This window comes from Camelus ferus, chromosome 10, assembly GCF_009834535.1.
Source record: "Camelus ferus isolate YT-003-E chromosome 10, BCGSAC_Cfer_1.0, whole genome shotgun sequence".
NCBI classification, from domain to species: Eukaryota; Metazoa; Chordata; class Mammalia; order Artiodactyla; family Camelidae; genus Camelus; species Camelus ferus.
In genome coordinates this window covers 42,789,860-42,815,424 of record NC_045705.1, presented here as the reverse complement: position 1 = coordinate 42,815,424, position 25,565 = coordinate 42,789,860, and the positions used below count along the sequence as shown (strand labels likewise).

Genomic DNA, 25,565 nt, shown 5'->3' with positions numbered 1-25,565 from the left:
GATGGAGATATAATAGGAAATTTTTTCAAAATAAATTCACCAATTATTTTCCCTCAAAAATTATTCTCAATATGCAGTTAACAAAATTCTGTCTTAAAACTCTCACTTTTCTTCCTAATTAAGGAGACACCTCTACCAGTAGAAAAGACAGACCCTGGTATTTGCTCTATAAATGAGAATAAATAGCCTTGTACCTGGAAGTATCGACCAAAGTAGCATTAAGCCTACATTTAGAATTTGTAAGGTATGCATGTTAACGTGTCTAGGTTGCTAGATTAGCCTGTTCCTTAAGTACATTTCAAAACTATATTAGTTTTGTACAGTAGCATTTAGTTTAAAATGCATCTGCATGTGCTTCTTGATCATGTTGGCTGCATGCGCAATACGTGTTGCTTAAGCATTCAGCTTTTGAGAATGGCAGCTTTTTGTGAATGTCTTAAATAGTATTGAAAAAAAAATGCCAGCATCTCAAATACTAAGTACTGGGTTTTTTTTTTTAATATATACTTAAAGAAATTAATATGATTAACTATTTTTAAGAGACAGTATGATCCTTGTTGGCTTGTAACTCTAGTTTTTATTGTCTTTTAGTTATTAAATAGAGCATCTGTTGAGGGGCTCTTTTAAAACCACAGCCAAAAGCAGACTTTGGGGCTAAGAGGCAGAGAGCAGCATGCCGCAGTGGACCTACCTACCTCTAACAGCTAGCAGAGGCCTCTAGCAGCTGCGGCCCCTTCTGGAGTCTTTGTGTGCATGTAAAATGCAGAGGAGACCTGGTAACCTACCTCCAAGGCAGCTGCCCTCCTGAACATGTCCCTGGAAAGCAGCAACCACCATGTTGGAATGTGAACAACTAAAGACTACGCAGGAAAAAAAAAAGGAAAATAATCTGGAAGTCTTAGGGGGCTTCACCACTCAGCCCTTGAATAAAAGGAACAGTACACAGCATGAGTTTCTTCCCCCTGCCTTTTGAATACTCTTCTGCTGAAATGACTTTTGCAAGGATTTGAGTTATTTGTTTTATTGTGTTCACCGTGCAAGTTTTACTCACAGTTAAATCATCTTCCCTAGTGCCTTCTCTTTCTCTAATTACCTTGAGGATCCCCAACACCTAATATGGAAAGAAAAGAAGGCTTCGGGGTATCTTGAGATGCACAGATAGGTCATGCGTGAGAAGGCGGTCCCCGGGGGGCATGTTTAGAGGAGGAGGCTATCTGAGAGAAGCCAGACTGCTGAAGGCTCTCTTTTTGCAGGTCACAGGCCTGCAGTACTGCTGTTCAGAAAGATGGTATGATTAATACATTTTGTGTGTGTGTGGTTTTTTTTTTTTGACGACATGCCAGCCTTGTGCTAAAAATGTGACATACTTTACCTTTCAAAAATCCTATAAGGTGGATATTACTAGCTTCATTCTACTGAGAGGGAAAATTAGTCTCATACAGTCTGAAACTTAAGCTCACACAGTTTCTAATTGTAAAATGATGTAGACTCTTTGTCAAGCCTGTTTCACAAAGACGTATTGGTAACTGAAGGCACATTTGGGTAGATTTTTCTGGTGAATCCCAGTCTATAAGCATCACAAGTGTTAGTTCAATGTACTGCATTGGCTCCTGTTGAAATTTTCAGAGAAGAATTGGCTTGAAACTTAGGTTTCCTTCCAAATGAGGCTACTCACCTTCTTAGCCAGGATCCCTTTATTCAAGACAGAAATGTAGTTTCTCCTTCCCTTTCTAGTGCCCCAAGTTGGAAGGAGAGCTTTGTCAACTTCAAATGAAGTACCCTTGCCAAGTTGACTTTTCGTCATTACTCTGTTGTTCCAACTGATTGCTATCGTTTAGCTCTTTCCTGCTAAACAGCGGACACGTTTCCTCCTCAGTTGTTTAAAGCTGATTAGTATCAGCCTTTGTAAAGGAAAATGTGCAGCTTCACCTAAACCCTGTCTTCTGGGAGGACTTTTCTCCTGGATCCCTTGAATTCCTCCTTGCCTGGAGGATTCTTCATCTAGATAGTAGGTTGTCATCATTACTTTATTGGTTCAGATAATTTTTTGTATCATTTGAGAGATGCTGGTCTGCTGTTCTAGGAAGCTTATTTCTTATAGAAATGAAGTGCATCCAACTACTACCTGGATACTTTCTTCCATCCTGATAATTCTTTATCACTCAGGACTTTGATGCCACCTCTGTGAAATTCCCAGCTTCCTCTGTTAGTGGGAAGGATGCCAGTATTTTGGTTCCAGTTGTGCTTTGCAGGTCTCTCTGCCCTGGTAGTACTAACTCTGCTGTAAATGGAACCATTTGACAGTATGTCATCTTCTTCCAGATGAAAATGTGTATACCTCCTTGTATATCTTTACTTAAAGCACATACAACTTTATCTTGGAACTTTAGTTTGGAAAATTATCCATATTTCTCTTGTCTTCTCAAAGACTTTTCAGAAGTAATACCAGCATACACAGGATTAATTCTATTAGGACTCTAGAAACACAAATCAGGAATAGTGATATGTTTGTATTTTTTAGTTCTCTGTTCTGAAAAAAATCTGGTAACCTGCCTCCAGAGTTCTAGAAGAGTTGTGTATTTTCAAACCATCAGAATGTTAATATTGACAAAGCAACCAATGTGTAAAAGAATATATATATATTTTTTACTGAAGTACAGTCAGTTACAATGTGTCAATTTCTGGTGTATAGCACAATGTCTCAGTCATGCATATACATACATATATTTGTTTTATAAGAATATATTTAATACGAAATTTATAATCACCCCTACTAAAGTGCTTTGTTTTCCTGTTTCCTTGAGTAACTTTGCGTCTAAATGTTTGTTTTGATTGTGGAAGAGCAGACTTGGGTACAAAATTGCAGATATGTGTGTCAGAAGGCACCATAGTAGATTACTGTTAGCATTCTCTGTTGTAATTGCCTGTTTGTCCTTCCCTCTGGTCTCTAAACCCCGTGAAGGCAGGGGTCAACTCTGTATTACTGACCATTTTATTCCCTATGTATAGCACAATATGTGATAAATAATAGGCCTTCAATAAATGTTTGTAAAAGAAAGAAAGCTGGATAATTTATCATTGTGTTGCTCTGTTGTTTCATTGATGTGCTTCTGACAGTTTTGTTACCTTTGTGTCTGGAGAGGCTATGGTGGACCTCAGGCCAGGTTTGTTAAATGACTTTGTAGAACAAACAGATGAGATGAGAATTTTTAATTTTATTCTGCTTATTTATTTACATTTCATTTTTGTGTGAGGCTGTACAGGCTAAGATAGGGCTCAAAGTTAAAAATAGGAAACTTCTAACTTTCAGAATTACTCAAAACTAACTTAGCTGTCAGGGGAAGTAGCGAGCTATATCTGTGACTGCTGTGGTTCCCCAGTGCCTGGGCAACCAAGGACTCGAACTGGCCTGGGATGTTGAGGGTTATGCCCTATGAAGTGCAGTGAGAAGCACCAGCCACAGGCTGGAGCAGATGAGCCCTAACGTTTCTTCCATCCTCACAGTTGAAGAGTTTATGAGTAAGTGAGGAATGAGCCAAGGGGCTTTGGCTACCTTGTTGACTGTTAAATTGCTCTTTTCTTAACTAGTTCTGAAACATATTTTGGTTTAAACTGAGTATCTTTTCAGCACCGGAAATACATTTATGACCCTCCATTTTCACATGTAAGGCTAATTGCCGATTCCTTCACTAACATGCTGGAAGCTATTTTGTTGCAGCCACTGCAGCAATTTCCTCAGTTCCATGATTCATTAAAATTCAATTTTTAAAATAAATAGTTAAATCTAGTTAGGCAGAAAACTGGAACTAATCTTTGAAACTGACATAGGGAAGTTTGTTTCCAGGGAAAGATGTGACACTCTTGGATGAGTTGGCAAAATATCAGTTTAGTACAAGGTGCCTTGTTCTTCTTGGTCACCACCTAATGGCTTCATTAGGCAGACCCAACAGCAGAGGGAAGCAGGTCAGTCTGCACTTATGCAGACATATACAGTAAACAAAGGGCAAAAAATTGAATAAACATTCTTTGTTCCACAGTACTCCTGGAATAGAACCTGCCTACATATAAAGTATATAATTAAATCATTTAAGTTCATGCAAGGTGCTCTTTTCTGAAATAGTGAAGGAGTTTGATGGATTAGACCTAGATAGATGTCCAAATTTATTATGTATTCCACAGTCTTTATGGGTACATTTAAAAAACTATATACCTGCACTGCAATATTAATATGTTTGCTATCAAACATATGAAATAATATTAAATGATTAAATAATATTTATTTATTGTCACAAAATGTGTCCTGCCAAATGTATTTCGTGATGACATTCTTTCAAAACAATATAAAAGTATGCTTCATTTTCATGATTTTTGTTTACAAAAGCAGCATAAGGATTTCGTTACTGAAAATTTTCATTACTGTCAATTTTCAAAATATGGAAATAATTTTCTAATTAACATCTTTTAAATAAAGAATTTTAGTAGTTTTGACATAGTTTTGTTAAAAGTATGAAAGTGTCACAGGTTTAGTGTTTGGTGTTAGGGATGATGACAACTTAATGGGCAAATTTTAATTGAAACCTGTTGCCTTACTGATAAAAAGATTAAAGAGTGAATACCACAGTGATAGAACTGTTTCAAAACACCTGTTTTCAAAACTTATTTTTTAACCTGGCTGATGGCTCACTTACCAGGAATAGGGCAAATGCAAGCTTTGTCATTTTCTTATGTTTTCTTGTATTTTCATCATTAGTTTTTGCAAATGTGGTTTCTTTGCAAGTGTTATTTTAAGCCACTTGTTCAACTTGTGTGAGTTAGCTTAATTAAATCAGATAAGTGCACAAGTGAATTTAAGCAGGCTTGTGTAGAAGGGAGTATGCTGTGTCCTAACCATTGCATCGGCAGCACACTGCATGGAGCAGGTGAACATCTAACTTTGGAGCTGAGTGTGGTGTCAATGCTGCTTTGCCTACTAAATGATAGTGGAAGTTGGTTTTTACTTTATTTCTATATTACAAATACAAGTAGAAATTATAAGATTTTATTTCTATTATCTTAATAGGTCATTTTCTCGTTTTGGAAACCACTGGTTGACAGGATAGACTCCATTATCAATTGCTCATTTGACAGTTTGGGCTAGAATATAAGTTCTTTGATGGCATGAATGAAGTCTTAAACAACTTTGTATCCCCCATGGTAACAGATGGTAGTGTTTATATTGTTACTTGTTTAGTGTTTAATAACTGTTTAAACTCTTCAAACTTCAATGTCCTCTTTCTCCTTGGTAGGACTCCATGAAGCAGACATCATTCTCATTATCAGATGAAGAAATGGAGGCTCCCTAGTTGTGACTTGCTCAAGGTTACATAAATAAGTGACAGTACAGGGATTTAAAGGGCAAAGTCTCTCTCACTAAACTGTATTTTTCTCATAGCCAGTGCACTACATAAAAGAAATGTTCAAATATTTGCTAAGTATAATCAGGAAGACAATGGAACAAAAGGTGTACATGATTTCCCCCACCCCCAATGTCAAAGACAGTTGAGAAAGAGATCCAAGATAAATAACTGAAGTTCTAAAATATCCCAATCTTTTCTCTTTTTTTAATTGGTTAATATTACCAGGTAATTGAATGGAATTGCATAATTGATAACATGAGTGGGAAATTGAAGAAGGGCAGTTTGGAGAATGTTTGGCAACCCAGTGGTAATTTTTAAGAAGCAAATGGATGGTTATTGAATCCTAGTGGTTTTCTAAACTTAAGTGCTAGCATTTGGAGTTTCTTCAAATTTTATGAAATTATCTACTCGGTGCAATAGAAATTGGCATAAATGAATAGAGACTTAAATTATCCCATCTGTGCAAGCCAGTATTGAGAGACTGATGTTTATATAAATAAGACAAATGAAAACTCTTAGAAAAAAATTTTGGCTACACTTCAAGCTGGATAGTGTGGGCAAAACTTCAACCTTTCATTCAGTGATAATGTCAGAAATCACATAAGATATATTTTACAATAGCAGGTAAAATGACAGATACCTTGAGAACATTTCAATCAAGAAAATAATAGGGGCACAGTGTGTGGTCCTTTCAAGTTAAGGTACTGAGTACTTGGCTTCTGGAGGGGTAAATACTCTGTTCTACTAAGTTGTAGCTGTCCAGCACAGTATTGTGGCCCTCTCCTATGTTTCATAGGGTGATTCCAGGTTCTACAAAAAGACCAAATTATTTTAGGTTAGGAAAACTACAGAATAATATAAAATAAACATGTTCAATGGAAAATAATTCCTTCCATTTAATGTACAAGAAATGGTACACAAGTGGATGGCCATCTCTGAGTACATTTGCTTGAGTTGCAACAACAAAGACAGCTGTAGTTTTCTGGGATTATTTAGTATTACTTAGAATATATAAATACTCTATATAAGTAAGGAGTATGTCAAAATTAATTATCTACCTGCCTTTATGAATAGTAAATAAGAAATCTACAGATGTAAAGACTCTGCAGGTAGGAAGCTTGAAGGGATATTTTGGAACTTTCAGGTCAACTTAAATCTACCGATAGAGAGGAAACTTAACATTTCTGAAATAATACCAGGAGTCAGAACTTGGGTCTCTGTGATATCTTGGAAGAATCACACTTCCATTAATTATAAACTTCAACTTTTTTTCTGAGTATCTTGTGTTATTGTTGAAATAGGACTTGGTGTTTGTTGTTCTTTCTATTATGTATTCATTTATTCACTCATTCAGTAAGTACTTGCTGCCTAGTGCCAGTGTCCTAGTGGCTGAACAAACAAACAATCCTGTTCTTATGGTGCTTATGTGGAAAGAGCAACCCTCAAGGTCCGCTGTGAAAGTTAAATGGGTTAGTATATATAAAACACAACCTGTGAGGCTGAGTCTGTTATCTCCATCCTGATTTTACAGATGAGGACATAAAATACAGAGTGGATAGGTAACTTACTCAGGGTCACACAGCCAGGAAGCAGCGAGCTGGATCCAGTCTACTTGGTCAAGCCTACAGACCATGTCCTTTACCTCTGCCCTGTAACAAAAACCAAAAATAGTTAAAAAAAAAAAAAAAAAAAAAAAAAAAAAACTGAACCAGCCAAGATAACATAGGTACCTGAACAGTGGGAAATGAACATTAGGGCTGCTGGAGAATTTAGGTGGCCCTTAAAAAAGGATCTTAGGCAACAATCTGGATCTGACTCATGAGTCAGTTAATTTCCAACCACCCTGCCTTTTTTTTTTTAAGGGAAACAGCGAATAAAGCAATGATTGTTGTAACCTTTGAACTCATATTTTAAGTCTCTCTTCTCCATGTAACTTCGCAAAGTCACTTTTCTTTTCCATGAGATAAAATAATGCCTGTCATCCCAAGGAATCATTGTGAGGCTCACATGAAATAGAAGCAAATGCTTTGCAAATGGGGTTTTAAGCACTTCTCGCATGGTTTCTAAGTGTCTCCTCTTGGTGCTTTTGGCAATTGACCTGCGTGTTTTACTTCTCTAGCATCTTGTGGAGAAGACAGAGTGTATGAAGAAGAGGTGCCTGGTGTTGGGAAGAATGCTTGGTTCTAGAAGTCCTTGGTTATAAATTCTAGTTTGACCACCTCCTTTAGGTCTTTTTGTTGTTGTTCCCTGAGATTGTATTTTCTTTATGTTCTCTTGAACTTCTAAGATTTATGAGTCATCTCTGTAAAATGTTTATAAAGTGTGATCTGATATATAAATGTTAAGATCCCGTAGTTCTGTAATATCGATGATAAAGGGTCTAGAGGTGCTGAACAAACACAAGTGGTCGGGGACTGCAGCCAAGTCAGTCATGCTCCAGTGATTCCCCCTCCAAGCAAAATCACAAGTCAGCCTTTCCCTCACAGGGGAAGTTCATTTGGTGTTAACCGTCATGGTTTTAACTATGACTCAGTTGTGCCATCTTGGTGAACAAAACCACACTGACAAGAAACTTGGGGCCCATTTCTTCTAACTTGAATGCCCCTAACTCTTTTGGTACGTTGGGAAAGTCATTTCGTCTGTGGTCTAAATTTCTGCTTAGATGGGGAAGTTTCCCAGGCTTCTCCAAGCACGGTTAACTTGCTGAACCCATGATTTTGGTTCAGGTAAATAACCACATTATTACATGTTTATTTATTTTGTTGAATTCTGAACGTCTTAAGGTCTGGGGCTGCATCAATACATATATGCATGCATGTCTAGCACCTAGCGTGATTGATACCTGGGAAATATGTGACCAATACGTACTTGATAATTAAATGAAAGAGCTTAGGAAATACAAAATAGGTTATATAAATGATTGTTTTTTTTCAGGGAATGGAATCAAAATCCCAGTCCGACCAGCGTTAGCAGCCTCTGGCAACATCTGGACCATCCCTCGTAGGTGTCCCCTTCTAGGCTATGAGTCCCATTCTTAGGAAATAAGAATATTTTTTAAAGTGATGCATTTCACAAGATTTACATATCTATCTCCATTTTGTAAATAACCAAGAAAATTCCACCCAAAGACCCATTTCACCTTTCTTTCCATTTTTTAAGTCATTATTTCGTAAAAATTTTACTTATTTGCATTCCATTTAAGTACTGTCTTGTAATTTGTGGTTTTTTCCCTCTTAATATACCATAGGTTTTATTATTATTATTATTATTATTATTATTATTATTATTATTTTGTATATAGAGGGGTCAGCAGACTTTTTCTTATAGGGCTAGATAGGAAATGTTTTAGCCTTTGTGAGCCTCCTGGTCTCTGGCATGCTCCTCAGTTCTGCTGAGCTGGCATCAAAGTGGCCAGAGACAAGATACTATAAACAAGCAGGCCTGGCTGTGTTCCAGTAAAGCTGTTTATAAAAGCAAGCAGCCTTCCCCAGCCTAGGTTGCTCACCTCTTTCCTATATAACTTGTATTTATCATTTAAAATGTTATACAGAATTCCTTTGTGTTATTAAATGTTCAAGTATAAAAATAACTAATAACATTTAGGATATTTTTGTTTTTAACTTTTCTGTTCTATACAGAACATGTCCTAGCATTTTTTTTTTTTTTCATTTGTGTGTATTTGACGATTTCTATGAGGTAGCTCTGAAGAACTCTCAAAGTCTGCCCGACCGCTTTCTAGTACAGCAGCGGTGCGGGGAGCAGTGGCTTAGCCCCGTGTGGCCTGCCTGCACCATATGAGGTCACTATTATTTCTGACCTATAAAAATCGCAGTTCCATGTAGTTCAGCGTCGTAATTATAAACTTGATTAATATTTTCACATAACGCATGCTCTAACGTTGCAGCTTGATCAGATCCTGGGTCTGTATCTCAGTGTTCCTTATCCCGAGTTGAGGCTTTCGCAGGCATTTGAGGAGTGGTGAGTCAGACGCTGGCTAGAACAGGGATTCTTGGCTAGAGGCAGGGAGACGGGCTTCACAGCAGCATGAACCCCCAAGATGGAAGCAAAATGCATGTATGTGTAGCCCCCAGTAACTTATCCTGTGTTGCTCAGTAGGCAGTGAGTCCCAGGATTCACCTGGTTCCTTTGGATTCTGAGGCTGTGTATTTTTACCTCTGTGCCTAACTATGATTTGAATTCAGATTCAGATGCAGTAAGGTAATTTTACCTTTAAGTGTAGTTTAGCCCACACTTCCATCTAAACTCAGGGATTAATCTGTCATGGGTTTTATTAAGTCAAGTTTTATTAGAACACACTGTAGTTTATTCATTTATGTATTCCCTTTATGTATGTATACATAAATCCCATTTATGTATTCCTGTCCACATAGCAATGGCTTGAATGGTTATCACAGAGGCCTTATAACCTTCAAGCCTTAAAATATTTACTGTCTGGCCCTTAAAAAAGAAACTTGCCAACCCCTGCACACAGGTGAAGTAGTACCCCTCACATTGGATCAGGAGTCCACAAAGGACAGGCTGGGGGCCAGAACCAGCCTGCTGTGTGCTGCTGTGAAGAGAAGCACTCAGACACAGCTGCCTGCGGGGCCAGTTTGTGTTGTCTCTGACTGCTTCTGTGCTTCCATTCCATTAAATTAGGGCAATGCCTGAAATTGCACTCAAGTCCCTTCTTAAAGAAACCTAGCGTGCATTGTTTCCTTTCTTCCTTCCACACTCTTCCCTCTCATTCTGGATAATGTATCCCTCTTCCATGAGGAGATATTGTAACATAAGGGGTTTTAGGCTCTGGAGCCAAAGCATCTGAGTTCACATCCTGGATCTATCACTTGTTACAGCTGACCCTTGAACAAGATGGGTTTGAACTGAGCAGGTCCACTTCTATGCAGATTTTTTTTTCTCCTCAATAAATATGTACTATAGGATCCATGGTTGGTTGATTCCTCAGATGCAAAACCAGATAAGAAGGGCTGACTGTAAAGTTATACATAGACTTTCAACTGTGGGGTGTCGGCGCCTCAACCCCTGCATTGTTCCAGGGTCACCTGTAGCTATTTTTCAGTGTTAACATTGAAATAAGACAAAGGGCTGTATTAGTGACAGAAAGTGGAGAGGGTATTTCATAGTCAGGTTACTTTAGCTCCCTTATGATTTAGAATATAAATTGGGAGGTGGACAGAAGAAAAGTTTGATTCTATGGAAAATTTTCACCACTCATTCTTGTATTTTGCTGGAGTGCATCTTCTCTGAGTGAAAAACTCAGAAATAGTCTGACAAACTGAGCAGAATTTAGTTTCAGCCACTTAACAGCTCTGTTACATTAGATACAAACTATTTATCCTCGCTGAACTGAGCCTCCACTTACTGGCTGGTAAAATGGGGCCTTTGGCGCTGCCTCTTTGTGGGCTTACTGTGTGGATAAAATGAGGTAACTCAGGCAGATGCTCTAAAAATGTTAGGTTTGGTTTTTTCCCCTTGCCTTTCATTCCCCAGAAGTGTTTTGCTGTATAAATTTTGCTTGGTGGTCAATGATGCTAATCACAGAAAAGCTTGTTTCTCTTCCTTTTCTAGAATAATTCTCAAAATGTAACCTCTCAGGGCAAGGTTTTTGTTTTGGTTGGCAGAGGCTGGTCCCGAAGGTGAAACGAAAAAGGGGTATTTTTACTGTGAACAGGTGACCAGGTAGCAGACTCGAGAAACACCGATTGACTTGGCTCTTCCTGACCTTACTTGATTGCAGTATGAAGAAGAGGGTGGCAAGGTAACCAGTTACTGCCACGAGACCATGACTGGGTGGGTGCATGACGTGCTGGGCCGGAACTGGGCGTGTTTCACTGGAAGGAAGGAGGGAAACACCTTTGAGAATGTGAACGTGAACACAGCACCCCTTGAGAGGAGTCTCCAGGAAAAGTGAGTTGTCATAAATGAAAGATAATTTAGTCTTGTTTTATAGTGTGTGTAAGTATGTGTCTATATTAATTCTTGGAAAATTTAATTTGATTGTATAAAATTTATTTGACTTAGACACATAAGCCATGTTATGCACAACTTTACCGGAAAAATACATGGATGTAACTGAGAGAAGGTATTTTTTCAAAGCACTCCAAAAGTAACGGACCAGTGATGGCTTTAAAGAATATTTATGTAAAGGACCACCGAATTGCAGTGACTTATACAGAAAAAGTATTTTATTATTGCCATGTAATAGTATGTTGCGTAATACTTGTGGATACATCTGTTTATGTTGCAACAAATGTAGGCGATGCTAATTGTACATAAATTTTAAACAAGGCAATAAATAACTGAAATTAAAGTCCTTAGTATTTATGTAGTGTATTAGTTTGCAGAAGCTGCCATAGCAAAGTTCCACAGACTAAGTGGCTTAAGCAACAGAAATTAATTTTTTCCCAGCTCTGGAGTCTTGAAGTCAGAGAACAAGGTTTCTCCTGAGGCCTCTGTCCCTGGCTTGCAGATGGCTGCCTTCTCACTGTGTCCTCACACGGTCACCCTTCTAACTGTGTCCTAATCTCTGTTTCTTATGAACACACCGGACATCTACGATTAGGGCCCACCCATATGATCTCACTTTACCTTAATGTCCTCTGTAAAGGCCCGTCTCCGGATACAGCCACATTCTGAGGTGCGGGAGGTTAGGACTTGCACACGTGAATTTGGGGAGGACGCAGTTCAGCTTAGAACATGCAGTGAGTGTTTTTGTTGGGTTTGGTCCTGTTTAAGTAACCGTGAACCACACTAGAGATTTCAGACTTTATTAGTTTAGGAGGAAAAGATAAATATTATGGGTAGCAACTCTTCTGTTTTATTTGGTTGTGGAATCCACTGAGAGTGTACATGGACAAGGCCGCCAAAGCCAGGCCACACTGGCAGCGAATGACCGCACTGGAAAGAGTAGGGGGACATGAGTTCAAAGAGGACAAATTGCATTTGTCTGGAAAGTACCCGCCAAGATTTAGAATAACTCATCCCCTCTATTTTTGAATTGCTTGGCTTGACTTGATCCTGGAGCAACCCGTTTCCTATGAAGCGGTTCGTTTTTCACCCTACCATTTAGGATAGACTGTGTACCACGTACTTTCCTGGTACTTCAAACATTGCCGCATTTCTGAAGACGCTGCTACCCAGAGTCCTCAGGGTCTGTGTTGCTTTACTTGTAAAACCAGCATTTGGGACTAAATTACCTTTAAGGTCTCTTTCCACTCTTAATGATCTGTCTTCCCATAGTAAGATACATTGTTGTTCATCTCCTTGGATCTTAAACGCTAAAAGTAATGGTGTTTAAGGCCTACTTTGTCGTCACTGTACTGCACATAGCACGTGATGTTTTGCTGGATGTTATGATAAAGCAAGGAAAGTACGGCTAGTTAGTGCTTCTTAAATATTTAGAGTTGATGAAATAGTGATTCTCATTGGTGGAGAATGTTTCAACATATATGTTTACAATTTAAAATTTATTTTGTATCTAAAGAAACAACTGTAACTTGTTTTTGTTGTTGTGTTAGTGTTGTCAGAAGTATGATACACAGTTTTATAATCTGTGTTATACAGGTGCTTTTCTGTCTCCACACTTTACAAGTGGGAAAGAACTTGGATTAAAATATTAAAGCACTGTCAGTGTGGTTGCACATTTTTGTTACTGTTTTCAGTGCTCCCAGGTTCATCAAAATATTCTCTCTGTGAACATCTAAATTAAAAGAGAAAGAAAAGTCCACAATATGCCTAAGATGTTACTTGCGTTAGGTGTATCTTGCTTTGCATAACTGAATATTAATGAAAGTCTTGGGTAGTGAGTCACACTTAAGCCACAGAGTCCTTTTTTAGTAGAAATAGCATGGTGAATTCTGTCATTCCTATCACCTGGCACATAGGTGGGACACACGTTTAAGTTAAATGAATAATCACCTCCCTCAGTTTATTTGCTTTGTAAACATGCTCTTTGTGCGTTAGATTTGTTCACATCTGTATCTAAGCATTTGGCATCAGGGAACCAGTGCAGGATTTAAGTTACTGTGAAGCATCTGGGGATCTTGTTAAAAATGTAGATTCTGATTCAGGTGGCTTGGGTTGGGTACATAGCCTGCATTTCTAGTAAGCTTCCAGGTGCTGCTGCTACTACTGGCTCAAAGCCAAACTTAAGTAACAAGGATATAAACCATGTGGAACAATTTTTTTTTTTTTTTGCCTCGTGGTTATAATGCTTGCCGCTGCGTACGGTTCTGCTGTCCTCCCCCCTTTTGTATTATTGCAGAGTTTAAAAGGTGCATTGTAGAAATTGTAGGGAGTGGGTGACAGGTGAAGATCCTATGTCACCACTCAGAGATAACCATCCATGGCTGTGTGTACTTAAGGTTTAAATATATATGTATGCTGTCACTACGATTGATTAATTAAACGCCTCTGATAGTCTGCTTTTTTTGTTTAATATCGTTTGAACATTCTTCTATGCCACTAAATAAGCTTCCAGACATTTTTACTGAATAAACTATATAGTAAACAAAGTACCATCATTTATTTAATCAATCCCTTATCTTAGAATGTTTCTGGATGTTCATAATCTCTCACTAGTACAAAAGTGTTTCCCAGAACATCCTTATACATCCATCTTAGTTCACTTGTACTGTTATTGTCACAGGACACATTCCAATTCTAGGCTATGAATACAGATATAGAGATTGATATATCGAGTTGCCTTCCTGAAAGATTACACCGCTTCCCAGCTAGGCCAGGAGCGTTAGAGTGCCTGTTATAATGGAGTCTTATTTACATCCGCGAAGGGTGAATCTGCAGCTGTCTTACTTTTGTTGGCAGGTATTCTAATAGGCTCTACAAATACAACCACAACTTTGTGAAAGCTATCAACGCCATTCAGAAGTCTTGGACTGCGACTGCATACAGAGAGTATGAGGTTCTTACCCTGAAAGAGATGATTAGGAGAAGTGGTGGCCACGGCCGGAGAATCCCAAGGTAATAAAGCACATCTCTTTATCACTAACAAAGGTGTTTGTGTTGCTCGATCTCCTCCCTTCCAACCAGCCCTCCCTGGGTTGCTCACTATTTTACTGGTCATCCCAACTTAAACTCTTTATGTTATCTTTCCTCTGACCGTCTCCCTCTCCTAGTCATACATACTCTGATGTGGAGAACATCAGTCTTGTTTATGGGTTTTGCTTTCACGGCATCTGCCACTTCCGTTATTCTCTTTCCATTTTCTACACTTTGGCTTAGAGCTTTGTCACCTCTGTCCTGTGTTATGGGTCAGCCTCCTGCCTTCTGTCTCTTTGGTTTCTTCCCCACCCTGTCCCCATTCTTAGCCATTCTATGAAATACTGCCAATTTCATCTTCCTCTACCCAGCTGTGATTTGGTGACTGCCTGTTGTCTAATGAATAAATTTATCCTGGTGGTAATCAAAGCCACCTAAATTTCACCATGACTATATTTACTACCTTGACCTGCTTTCAAACAATATGACAGTTACCAAAAACTTTCACATACCTCCTTTCACAACACTTCCGTTGCCTCAAGTACCCCGACCTTGCCTATAAAAACTGTCAAATTTGGACCTGTAAAAAATATCTCAAAATCCTTTCTCTGTTTTAAGTTCAGCAGAAGATGTTCCATATTTATCAATGTACCTCTAGTACCCTCAGCCAGCAGTGGTATTTCCCATCTTTAACTTACATACCCCATGGTGTATTTCCCAGGGAAAATACCATTCTTTGAATTTATGTAGTCAGGAACTCGGTAGATTTCTTTTATTCCCTCAAAACTATAGCCGGGTTTAGCAGAGCATATAGCCTCTTAGTATTTGTGACACGGCCAAGGATATGCTTGTGATGCCATACTTTGCTTCAGGAGAAACTGATGTTAAGTGAAGGATAAGAAAGCCAATCAGAAGCTAGTGGGAGTCAATACATTAAACAGATAGATTTTTTCTCTTAATACATGGAAGCATTTTCTAATATTCAGAGAACACAGTGAGTATTTCCCTGATAGCTTTAGAGTTCTTGGTTCAAATTTTATTGTTGAAGCAGATGACTGATCAATTAATGATTAACTAAAATGTATTGCTAACTTTTTCATCTGCAGACTAGCAGGCCTGATGATATGGTATTTTTCAGCTGTGAAACTGTATGGAGCTTTTTCCTGCCCAATGGATAGTATCCTCTCATAATTCTCGCTTTGCCTCACAGGACTGCCTGAGACAGTGTTCCTCAAAGCGTATTCTAAGGAACGACTAGTCTGTGAGAGGGTCTGGTTCATCACAGGTGGGAAAGGGAACTTACTGTGTCCCTTTTCAGATTCACCAAAGTGGAAGAGCCACCCTGTGTCTGTATGAGTCAGGAAGCTGAGACCAGCTCAGTGTAATTGCAGAGGAGCACCCGGAGGAGGTGGCGTCAGTGCTCGAGCCTAAGAGACCCTGGCTCCTGTCTGGGGGATCTGACCTCAGGCACAATTGTTCTGCCACGTGTCACGTTCCAGGTTTCTGAAGGCGCTTTTGTGCTTGAATCTCTTCTCCCTCTACCCAACCAACCTTGATTTTAGAGAAGGGCCGGCTTGACAAAGCCCTGCTTTTAAGGCTACTGAGTCCCCATAGAAAGTTTAAGATAAGGAGATAGAATTAAGTGAAGTAAGAAATGTTGAAGCAGATATTGTGGTCCAGCTGCCTGGTTTTCAGTATCATTTCTGCACATAAATTAGTTTTGTTGAAAGAATCCAGTGACGTAATAGAAACTCTCAGAGATTCTTAACCTGAGGTTTAGAAACTGTGAAACTGCTGAAATTACAGAAAAACTTACAGTTTATGGACATCTCTCTGAGTTCAGAGCTTTTTCCAGATTCTTAAAGGAATCTAGACCCAAGTGATTAAGAGCCAATAATGTATAGTGTCTACGATGTCTGTAATTCTCACTTCTCCACCACGGGCTCCTCTTTTGCTGTCTCCATTTTCACACCATTGAGCTTCAGTTGTCACGTTGCTTTTGTTTTGTGTGTGTGTGCATTGGTGGGCAAACCCTCTGCCTCAGAGGATGTTAGGAAGGAGGAACTTAACATTTAAATTGCCTGTTTTTTGCCAGACGGTCACTTAAATGTATCAGCATCATATTCAGTCTTAAATGATGGTGGTGGTTCTGGTAGCTATCATCATAATAGCTTAATAATTTATTAAGGACGTACCAGACACAGGCACTGTTTGAAGCACTCGTTATCATTATCACATTCAATTTTCGTTAACAGTCCTTTGAGGTAGGTATGATTATTACCCATCTTAATAGAAGTTGATCATAGTTTTGTGATGTTAAGTTCTTTGACGAATGTCACACAGCTAGTAAGTGGAAGCCATTTGTAGTCATCTTTGTGTGTCTTACTTTCCAACCATGTCGTATAAGGTGTAGTTGTATCATGATGAAGCAGATTCGTCTGTTGTTTATGGAGATAGTCTGCCTACTTTTGTTTAGGTTTTTTATTTCTGCGCCTGCTTCACTCCTCTATAACCACTCTACTATCATCCCCATCTCCTGGGTCACATATAAGTAATTCCTCTTTTTTTCTTTAAATCCTTTGTAGGCCATCTTCAATTTCCCAGCATCTGTTTTCTTGGTCAAAATCTGTTAAAGGTTAGAGAAGGCAGCTAGTTAGGCATTCTAAAAATAGCAGCAGCACCATACAAAACCAGTATCATTTCACAGGGGAAAAAAAATCACTAGATTCTGAAAAAGAAAGGAATAATTTATATAACTTAGTTGTATAATTCACACATTGTATAATAGATACATTATTGTGTAAGAGACACATTGAAAAACTGATGGACAAGTGCTCTTGGGGTCCAAATCTACATCCTAGTTAGCTAAGTGGTTGAAATCATGGAATTAGAAGTTAGGAAATCATCCTCCAAGGAATGACTGTATAATGATGTAATATGTCTCCTTCCATCGTAGGCCGAAACCTGCACCAATAACTGCTGAAATACAGGAAAAGACTTTACATTTGCCAGCATCCTGGGACTGGAGAAATGTTCATGGTACCAATTTTGTTTCCCCTGTTCGAAACCAAGGTAAAAAAAAAAAAAATCTGATTTTTTAAAAATTAATTCATTTTGAAATATTTATTGAACATTTACTGTGTGCCAGACTCTCAGGTAGATTCTGGGGATACAGAGATGAAATAGGCATGATCCACTTTAGTAAAGAAATAGGAATACTCACTTCTTCCTTTTGTATCCATGACAGACTATGGCAATAGAGAATCTCTCCAGCTGAACTCAGCATTTCTTCAGTATCTTTCTCAGTATATGTTCCAGGGAGCTAGTGAAATTAGAGTGCTATGTAAGCCAAGCTCACTTGCCCTTGGAGTCAGAGAGACTCCTGTAAAAACAAAGATTTGCATGCAAATAAAATTAGTCTCCCGCCTGCAAGTGGTTGGCTGGAATCCTTCTTTACTACCTGCCCTCCCATGCTACCCCCTGCCACTCCCCCATCATTTAGTCTTTAAATTACTAGAGGAGTCCAGAAATGGAACCTTTAATTTTTTTCCAGTAAAGAAGATTTTTTGAGCTGTGTAAGGACCTTTTAATTAACTTTACGTGAGGATAGGACATGTGATAGTAAGTATTAACCCAGCTTCCTGAATGGCGGCCTGGAGTCAGAGCCCAGAGCCCAGGTTTACCAAAATTATCACCGTAATTGCATTTTACCAGTTGTTTTCAGAAATCGGATACAGTATGAGTAGATTTAATAACTCTTCCTCTAATACACTTGATAGCAAATTATCTTATTGTTCCTAAATTTTAGCCAATAATGATTAGAAAATCATTTATACAATACTCATGTTCATTACTTCTAAGCTCACTTTGAAGACAATTATAGTACACATGACTGATCTGTTACTGTAAAGTGGACGTAGTATTTGCTGTCTGGAAACATTCTGATTAGTGTCTCCTGAGGGGATTATAAATTAATAACACCCAAAGATAAATTGTGCTTCCTCTTTCCTAAAAATCCAGTGATAATCAGCCTCTCCCACTTCTCCGCATTCATCACCAACCCTTCAGTTCATCCTCGCTGAATTCTTGCAAAGTGTTCTGAATGTATGGAGCTCTGAGTAGGTCTTACAGCAGCAGTCAGCAGGGTTCCTGTCCTTCCTCTGACACCAGAGGTCTCATCTGACTCTGACTCTGGAGAAAGTGTGGGTCGTGAAATCCTCCCCTACCTTTTCTTTTCTGGAGAGGGTTTCTTTGGAAATGAGAGAAATTTGAAGGTAATTGAGATGTGAATGGAAAGTCAATTTAAAGGGTAGAGGTTAAGAGAGGATTAAAATTTATTCTATCATGAAACAGGTTTCGTATCCTTATTGGAGAGGATTAAGTGAATGCTGCATGTCAAGTGTTGATTATTGAGGGCCTGGCCCATGGTTGCTCCTGCTGTGTTACACATCTAACATGTCAGGAATTTTTGTTTAACGGCTGAGGATGTAAAGACTAACACCGCATGGTCCTCGTCCTAGAGACTACAGTTTAGCAGGAACTACAAGCAAAACATTAAAATACAATGTGATAACTGCTTTAATACGATGTTTTTAAAAGTTCATTAGGAGAAGGTTGAAAGAAAAGTTTAATTCCACTCACTTCCCAATCGATATGATTGATTAGTGATGAGATAATAATTCAGTGGAAGGAAACCAGACTTTCTAAAGCCAGATTCTTTGTCATGATTTTCTTGCTGCTTGGTAAAAGGTATTATTGTCTCCAATATTCCATATTGTTTGAATGTTATAAAGATGATTTGTACAGACATGGGCAATTTAAAAACAGAGGGCTTTGATAGATTAATTGCTTTTAAACTGATCCCTCATCTTGTCAGTGACTTGAGAAAATGATGTACTGACAGGTTCCTCTTTTGACTTTATTTTTGGTTTTCTGTACTTTTGATTGTGAAAAAAAATTTTTTCTCTTCCTATTAACTGGGCTACTTGGAAATTTCCACTAACTTAAGAACGCCAGTGTCCTATATAGCCCTGAATTCAAAATTACCCGCAGTTAAGGGAATTCACAACTTTTCTCTGTTCAGAGAACAAATCAAGAGTAATGAAAAAAATACACTGGGAGGACAAATGAATTTTTACCTTTATGCTTGTTAACAGCTCTAAGCACTAGCCTTATACCTAAGATTTACTTTGACATGTGAGAGGGAAGAAAGCTAAGAAATTGGGGGGGACAAAAGAGCATTCTTTGTTCTTCTCACAGCTATGCCATCTTTATTCATTATTGTATCTTCAGGAGAGAAAGGGATTGTCTTTCAGTCACATTAATTAGGAAATGCAGGGTGTTTTCCTAACATTTACAATCTAGTTCACTTGAGGCATGTTCTAATAACTGTTTATACTATTAGAACTGGAAGCCAGGGGCCTTAAATCATCTGCTTCAGCCTGTTTTGCATACAAGATAAAAAGAAATGCTGACAAGGTCAAGTGATGTGCCCATAGTCACACAGAGAAATGACAAGGGGGTGGGGGTGGTGGAGAATCCTGGCTCCTCACTCCTAGTCGGCCAGGTGTGTTCTCCACTGTTGGAAGATGAAGCTGAGTGGAGTTAAAGCATGTGAGAATCACATTATCTACTTGAGTGGAAATTTGATTACTGCAGAGCTCTGTCTGGACCAGATCCTCTTTGTATTCTTTATTGCCTCATAGACTTCTTAAGAAATAATGATCCTTTTAGAATCTAGAGTCTGGCCTTGACTTTTGCAAAGAGGCATTAATTACCTTGGCAGCTGACATTCTGGGAACATCGGGGCCTTGAGGAAGGTTATCTCCTTTCCTCATTCCTGTGATTTCTCTGTTTTTAATAGCACATTTTGAGCCCTTGAATGTACGTACATGTGGCCTGTCCCTTCCATGATGCCGGATGGTCAGATGTTGAGGGTTTAATGGTCAATACCAAAAGTGATTACTTCTATGGCTGCCATGGGCCAGAAATGCTCAATGGCCAAACTGGGGTCATTTCTAGACTCTCCTGAGATGTTATTTATTAAAAGACCCTGATGTCTCATTAAAAAAAAAAAAACCCTGGCTTTGGCCATGTACTATCACTTATCTACTTCTTTGACATTCTGTCATTTGAAAGAGGGGCCCTAAGGATAGAATTATTTGGATAATTTCAAAAATGAAATGTACAGTTAATGTACAGTGCAGTTAATTTTGGTCTGTCTAGTAACTAGATGACAGGGAAAGGAAATTTGAAGAGTCTTTGAAGCAGAAACCGATCTATAAATGGAAAAAGGCACTACTTCTGTATTCGGAGACATTTAAACACTAGTACCTTCTATCCTTTAGTTTTGTGACTCTGCACAGCTCATTGCTTCTTTCTGAGTCTTAGTGTGTGCATTATCGAGTGAACAGGTTATATGCTAGATGAATTCCAAGGCCCCCTTCCAAGTATTTCTCTTCTAATCTGCATAATTTAGGTGGTCCCTCAGTAGCAATAGCCATATGGATAAATCTGAAACACTTATGGGGAGAATTCTGGGGACCATCAGAAATGGCAGCAGTTAAAGGGTAAGAGGGCTCTAGTAGACTTCAGTCTGAGACCTGTGGTGTTGTTGAACTACTCAGAGAAGGCTCACAGGAGAGTCTGGGGGCTGCCTCCCTTATAGCTTAGAAACCAACATGGACTAATTCCCATTGGAATAACTTTCTTTCCTGGATATAAGTATATATCCAGTTGTTCATAACTTGACTCTTCTTTCTACAAAGATGCATTGAGTTCCTTCACTGCATCAAGCACCAAGGTGAAGAAAACAGATTTCCTGTAAATTTCACTGTTAGGTTAAGGAAAATGGTATTAAGTCATTTAAGTAGAGTTCAGACTGTTGGAGGCTGAGCACAGAGTATCCTGGCTTTCCTTTGCGCTTGGTCGGGGGACATGAGTCAGTAGCTGTCTGGAGAAGGGAGAAACAGCGCCTTTCATATTTTGAATGCAAAGTGTTCTTCTGACTACTTTTCTAACTAAGGAAGATAGTCACTAAATTGCTAATGAGAACAAAGGCAGCCTTCTCTTTATATACATGAGTTTTTTGACTTGCAGCATTGTCTGTTCATTAATCTTACTTTATGTGCATAAGGGAGTGCTCACCATTCAAATAATTTGTTAACTAATATATTAGTAAATTGAATAACATATCAATTTCATTTAATACCAATGTCTTGGAGCTGGTACAAGCATCTCTCCACGTAGAATTTGTATCGGTAGCAAAGATGAAAGAGGCTATGTAACAGTAGAGATACTAAAATTATGTTCAGTTCTTTCTAGAATTGTAACAAGTGCAAGTCCCAGTTTTGCTACATACATGCCATATTTTATTCTATGTATTTATTTCTTTTATTCACACATATTGAAGAAACATAGAAAAAATAGTATTTTTCACATAAACTACCTCATAAATCATTTTTTCTCCTTGAGACAGCAACTATATTCCTAGCATATGCTTCTAAAATTTATTTTGTCTTTGCCAGAGCATCCAGGAATTAAATAAAGCTGTTTTCTTTCCCCTTTTCCCCCTACCTGCATCCAGCTACTTTTCAATTTATTTTCAATTTCCCTATGTCCGTCTGCCTTATATCTTTACTTCCTTATTAGCCACCTTAAATACCACATTATATTTACTCTCTTACTTCCTTGGGGTTTGTTGTATTTTGCCTCCTTGACCCTGGTTGAATCCAGCTCTCCACAATACCCATACCTGAGCCACTCTTAGGGTTAATTCCACTCAGCGAGTTACTTTAGAAAATGCTGCTCTCGAGATATTTAAAAGTTTAGCTCATATTGTATCCCTCATAGCTTTCTCTCAACTTGGTGGCTCAGAGCGTTGCAGACGTAAACCATTTCTTCATTGTTAAGAATACTGTCAAATGCTTTGCGGAAGTTAGGAGGGTTTTTTCTTTTATTCTCCCAAAATATCCTCAAGGAAAGCCCCATATAGTAATGTTTACCTTTTAGTGAAAAAGCTGAAATCTTAATGTTTGCTGGTAAGGTCAATAGTGCTTGTCGATTAAGTCTTCTTTACTGTGCTGATCTCACAAACAGCAACGCTAAATATAAATGTATCAATCTGTCTCACCCACTCAGGGTTTTCTGTGGTTCTTTTTGAGTGCTTCAAAGGTCTCTTGGGTTATATATCTTTCTTTTCCATCACCAGCCTCTTGTGGAAGCTGCTACTCATTTGCTTCTGTGGGGATGCTGGAAGCAAGGATCCGTATACTAACCAACAATACTCAGGCCCCAATCTTGAGTCCTCAGGAGGTTGTGTCTTGCAGTCAGTATGCTCAAGGTAAGTGTTGTTCTTCAGGCACTGTTTACCTGTGTGTAGTTGGCCACTGTTGGCAAAGGCAAAAGGATGAGGAGGTAGAGAGAGCATGCTGTCTGGGATGCAAGCTCTGGCCCTATCACTTGTTAATAAGTGGCTTCTCATGGAATTCAGTGCACCATCCAGCAAAATGTCAATAATTGCTGTATTTTGAGTGAGCACTGGCTCTTAGGAGCCTCTTACATAGTATCACCTGACAATGCTCAAAACCTGGAAAGAGTAGCTATTATCCTGTTTATAGGCAAGAAACAGACATGAAGATGTTCTATAATATTTTGAAGGCCACTCAGCTTCTAAGCATGAGTTTCAGTTCCAAATAAGGTCTCAATCCAAAACCTAATTCTTATTAAAATCATACTAACACTGGTTTCTCCCCGGAAGGATTTGACATTTTTGTGTGTAGGCTTTGAGAGCAGACCGTATGTAAGGCTATGCGGAAAGCCCAGCTTGCCACCGAGTCAGGAAGCAGCGTTCTCATTTCAGTCTGGGTTCCTGTCAAGCCCAGATTTGCACACTGGGAAGTTTCTTAATTCATCAGTGAAACAGTGAGTGAGCCTTTCATTGTGACTTCTAGGCCCTGTGGATTGTGAAATATCAAGACAGTCCTGAACCCTCATGAAGCTTACAGTTAAGTGAGGAAAATAGAAATTAAATAATTATAAGAACAATGAAGGAAAAGTAAAGGGTCATGGGTGCGTATAAAGGCATACCTCATTTTATTGCACTTTACAGATACTGCATTTTTTATTTATAAACTGAAGGTTTGGGGGACGGGTATATAGCTCAATGGCTGAGCACATGCCTAGCAAACACAAGGTCCTGGATTCAGTCCCAGTACCTCCATTAAAAATAGGTAAATAAATAAAAAACCCAATTACCTCCCTCCCAAAAAATAAAATAATAATAAACAAATGAATTATTAATTGATTGATTGATTAATTAATTAATTAAAGGTTTGTGGCAATCCTGTGTCAGGCAAGTCTATCAGTGCCAATTTCCCAACAGCACTGGCTCACTTTGTGTCTGCCACATTTTGGTAATTCTTGCAATATTTCAAACCCTTCCCCAGTCAAAAGGATTATGACTCACTGAACACTCAGGTGATGGTTAGCATTTTTTTTTAGCAATAAAGCATTTTTAAATTAAGTTACATGTATTGTTTTTTAGACATAATGCATACTTAATAGACTACCGTAGACTGTAAACATGACTTTCATGTACACTGGGAAACCAAAAAATTTCTTTGACTTGCTTTACTGTGATACTTGCTTTACTGTGGTGGTCTGGAACCAAACCTGCAAAGTCTCTGAGATATGCCTGCGATAGGGCCAGGACTGGAGGAGGGGTATGGGGACTTGATCTAGATTTTTCTGCAGGAAGTGGTCAGAGAAGACTTCCTTGAGGAAGTGTCTGGCTATGTAATAATGACAATAGTAGCAGACTTTTATTGATTTTACGTGAAGTAACTAATTTAATCCTATAAAGAAGGTACTGTTGCTATCTGTATTTTGCAGATAAGTAAACAGAGGTACAGAGAAATTAAAGTCTTCACACAGTTTTGGATTTGAACTTAACATAGTCAGGCCTCAGAGCCTCCCACTTAACCACAAAGCTACCTTTCACATCAGATGCCAAGTAAGTGTCTGTTAAATAGACAGAGATGACAGGGGTGATCAGCTAGATGGCTAATGGATGGATGAACAAAGTGGTGTTTAAGCTGAGAACATTGTCTAGGAGTGACATAAAGAATAAATCATGGAGCAGAAAAGAAAAAGTATGAAATGGGACAGTTTCTCCTGCACCACTTTCTAAGAGAGGGTAATAACTCTGTGTGTTATCCATCCTTAGGCTGTGAAGGTGGCTTCCCATACCTCATTGCAGGAAAGTACGCCCAAGACTTCGGGCTGGTGGAAGAGGCCTGCTTCCCCTACACAGGCACTGATTCTCCATGCAAACTGCAAAAGGACTGCTTTCGTTACTACACCTCCGAGTACGGCTACGTGGGAGGTTTCTATGGGGGCTGCAACGAAGCCCTGATGAAGCTTGAACTGGTCCATCAAGGGCCCATGGCAGTTGCCTTTGAAGTCTATGATGACTTCCTCCACTACCGCAAGGGGATCTACCACCACACTGGTCTGAGAGACCCTTTCAACCCCTTCGAGCTGACCAATCACGCCGTCCTGCTAGTGGGCTATGGCACTGACTCAGCCTCTGGGCTGGATTACTGGATTGTTAAAAACAGCTGGGGCCGGGAGTGGGGTGAGGATGGGTACTTCCGGATCCGCAGAGGAACCGATGAGTGTGCAATTGAGAGCATAGCAGTGGCGGCCACACCAATTCCTAAACTGTAGCAGGTACCTCCCAGCATTTCCTGCTGACCACCGTCAGCCAGGAAAGGAAACTGACTTATTCACAGACTGCAGGCCTTTACAGTGTTGCTACTGCAAGATCGAAAGATTACAAATAGATTCCTATGAAGATTTGTGCCTTTAAAATTAAAACTGCCTTTGATTTTTAATATACCTTCCCATTAAACACCAGCAGACTTTCTCCTAAGTACTTGATTAATTGAATTTTTTAATGGATGATGGTGAACTGTGAAGTAATGGATTTTGCTAATCATTTGTAATTCAAGCAGATGCTATATATTTTAAAAAGTCTATGTGAAAGCACAGGCTTATTTTTAAATTGTACAAATCATGAGAAAATATGGCAATGATTATTAAATTTTTTTTAAATTTTGTAAATATTCAAGTGCTGTTATGTATTGTAGA

The 25,565-nt window shown here is 38.8% G+C and overlaps 2 protein-coding genes across 3 annotated transcripts in view; one reads left to right on the top strand and one right to left on the bottom strand.

Annotated features, from left to right (window-relative positions):
- CTSC (cathepsin C) overlaps nucleotides 1-25,542 on the top strand; it is a 33,823-nt gene extending 8,281 nt beyond the window's left edge. Inside the window, exons 3-7 of one of the 2 annotated variants that reach the window (XM_006192405.3) lie at nucleotides 11,155-11,324; nucleotides 14,241-14,396; nucleotides 17,371-17,486; nucleotides 22,624-22,755; nucleotides 24,640-25,542. In XM_006192405.3, the coding sequence (XP_006192467.2) occupies nucleotides 11,155-11,324; nucleotides 14,241-14,396; nucleotides 17,371-17,486; nucleotides 22,624-22,755; nucleotides 24,640-25,142 (1,077 nt within the window). In that variant the 3' untranslated portion in view covers nucleotides 25,143-25,542. Of the gene's footprint in view, nucleotides 1-591; nucleotides 3,059-11,154; nucleotides 11,325-14,240; nucleotides 14,397-17,370; nucleotides 17,487-22,623; nucleotides 22,756-24,639 lie in introns of those variants that run through there. The other variant, XM_032488854.1, reaches the window with a different exon arrangement.
- Nucleotides 15,970-25,565, bottom strand: part of LOC116666413 (RAC-beta serine/threonine-protein kinase-like) — a 42,199-nt gene continuing 32,603 nt past the window's right edge. Inside the window, exons 2-3 of the transcript XR_004323243.1 lie at nucleotides 17,638-17,736; nucleotides 15,970-17,040 (exon numbers count right to left, since the gene is read on the bottom strand). The gene's annotated coding sequence lies outside the window, so the exon portion shown is untranslated. The remainder of the gene's footprint in view (nucleotides 17,041-17,637; nucleotides 17,737-25,565) is intronic.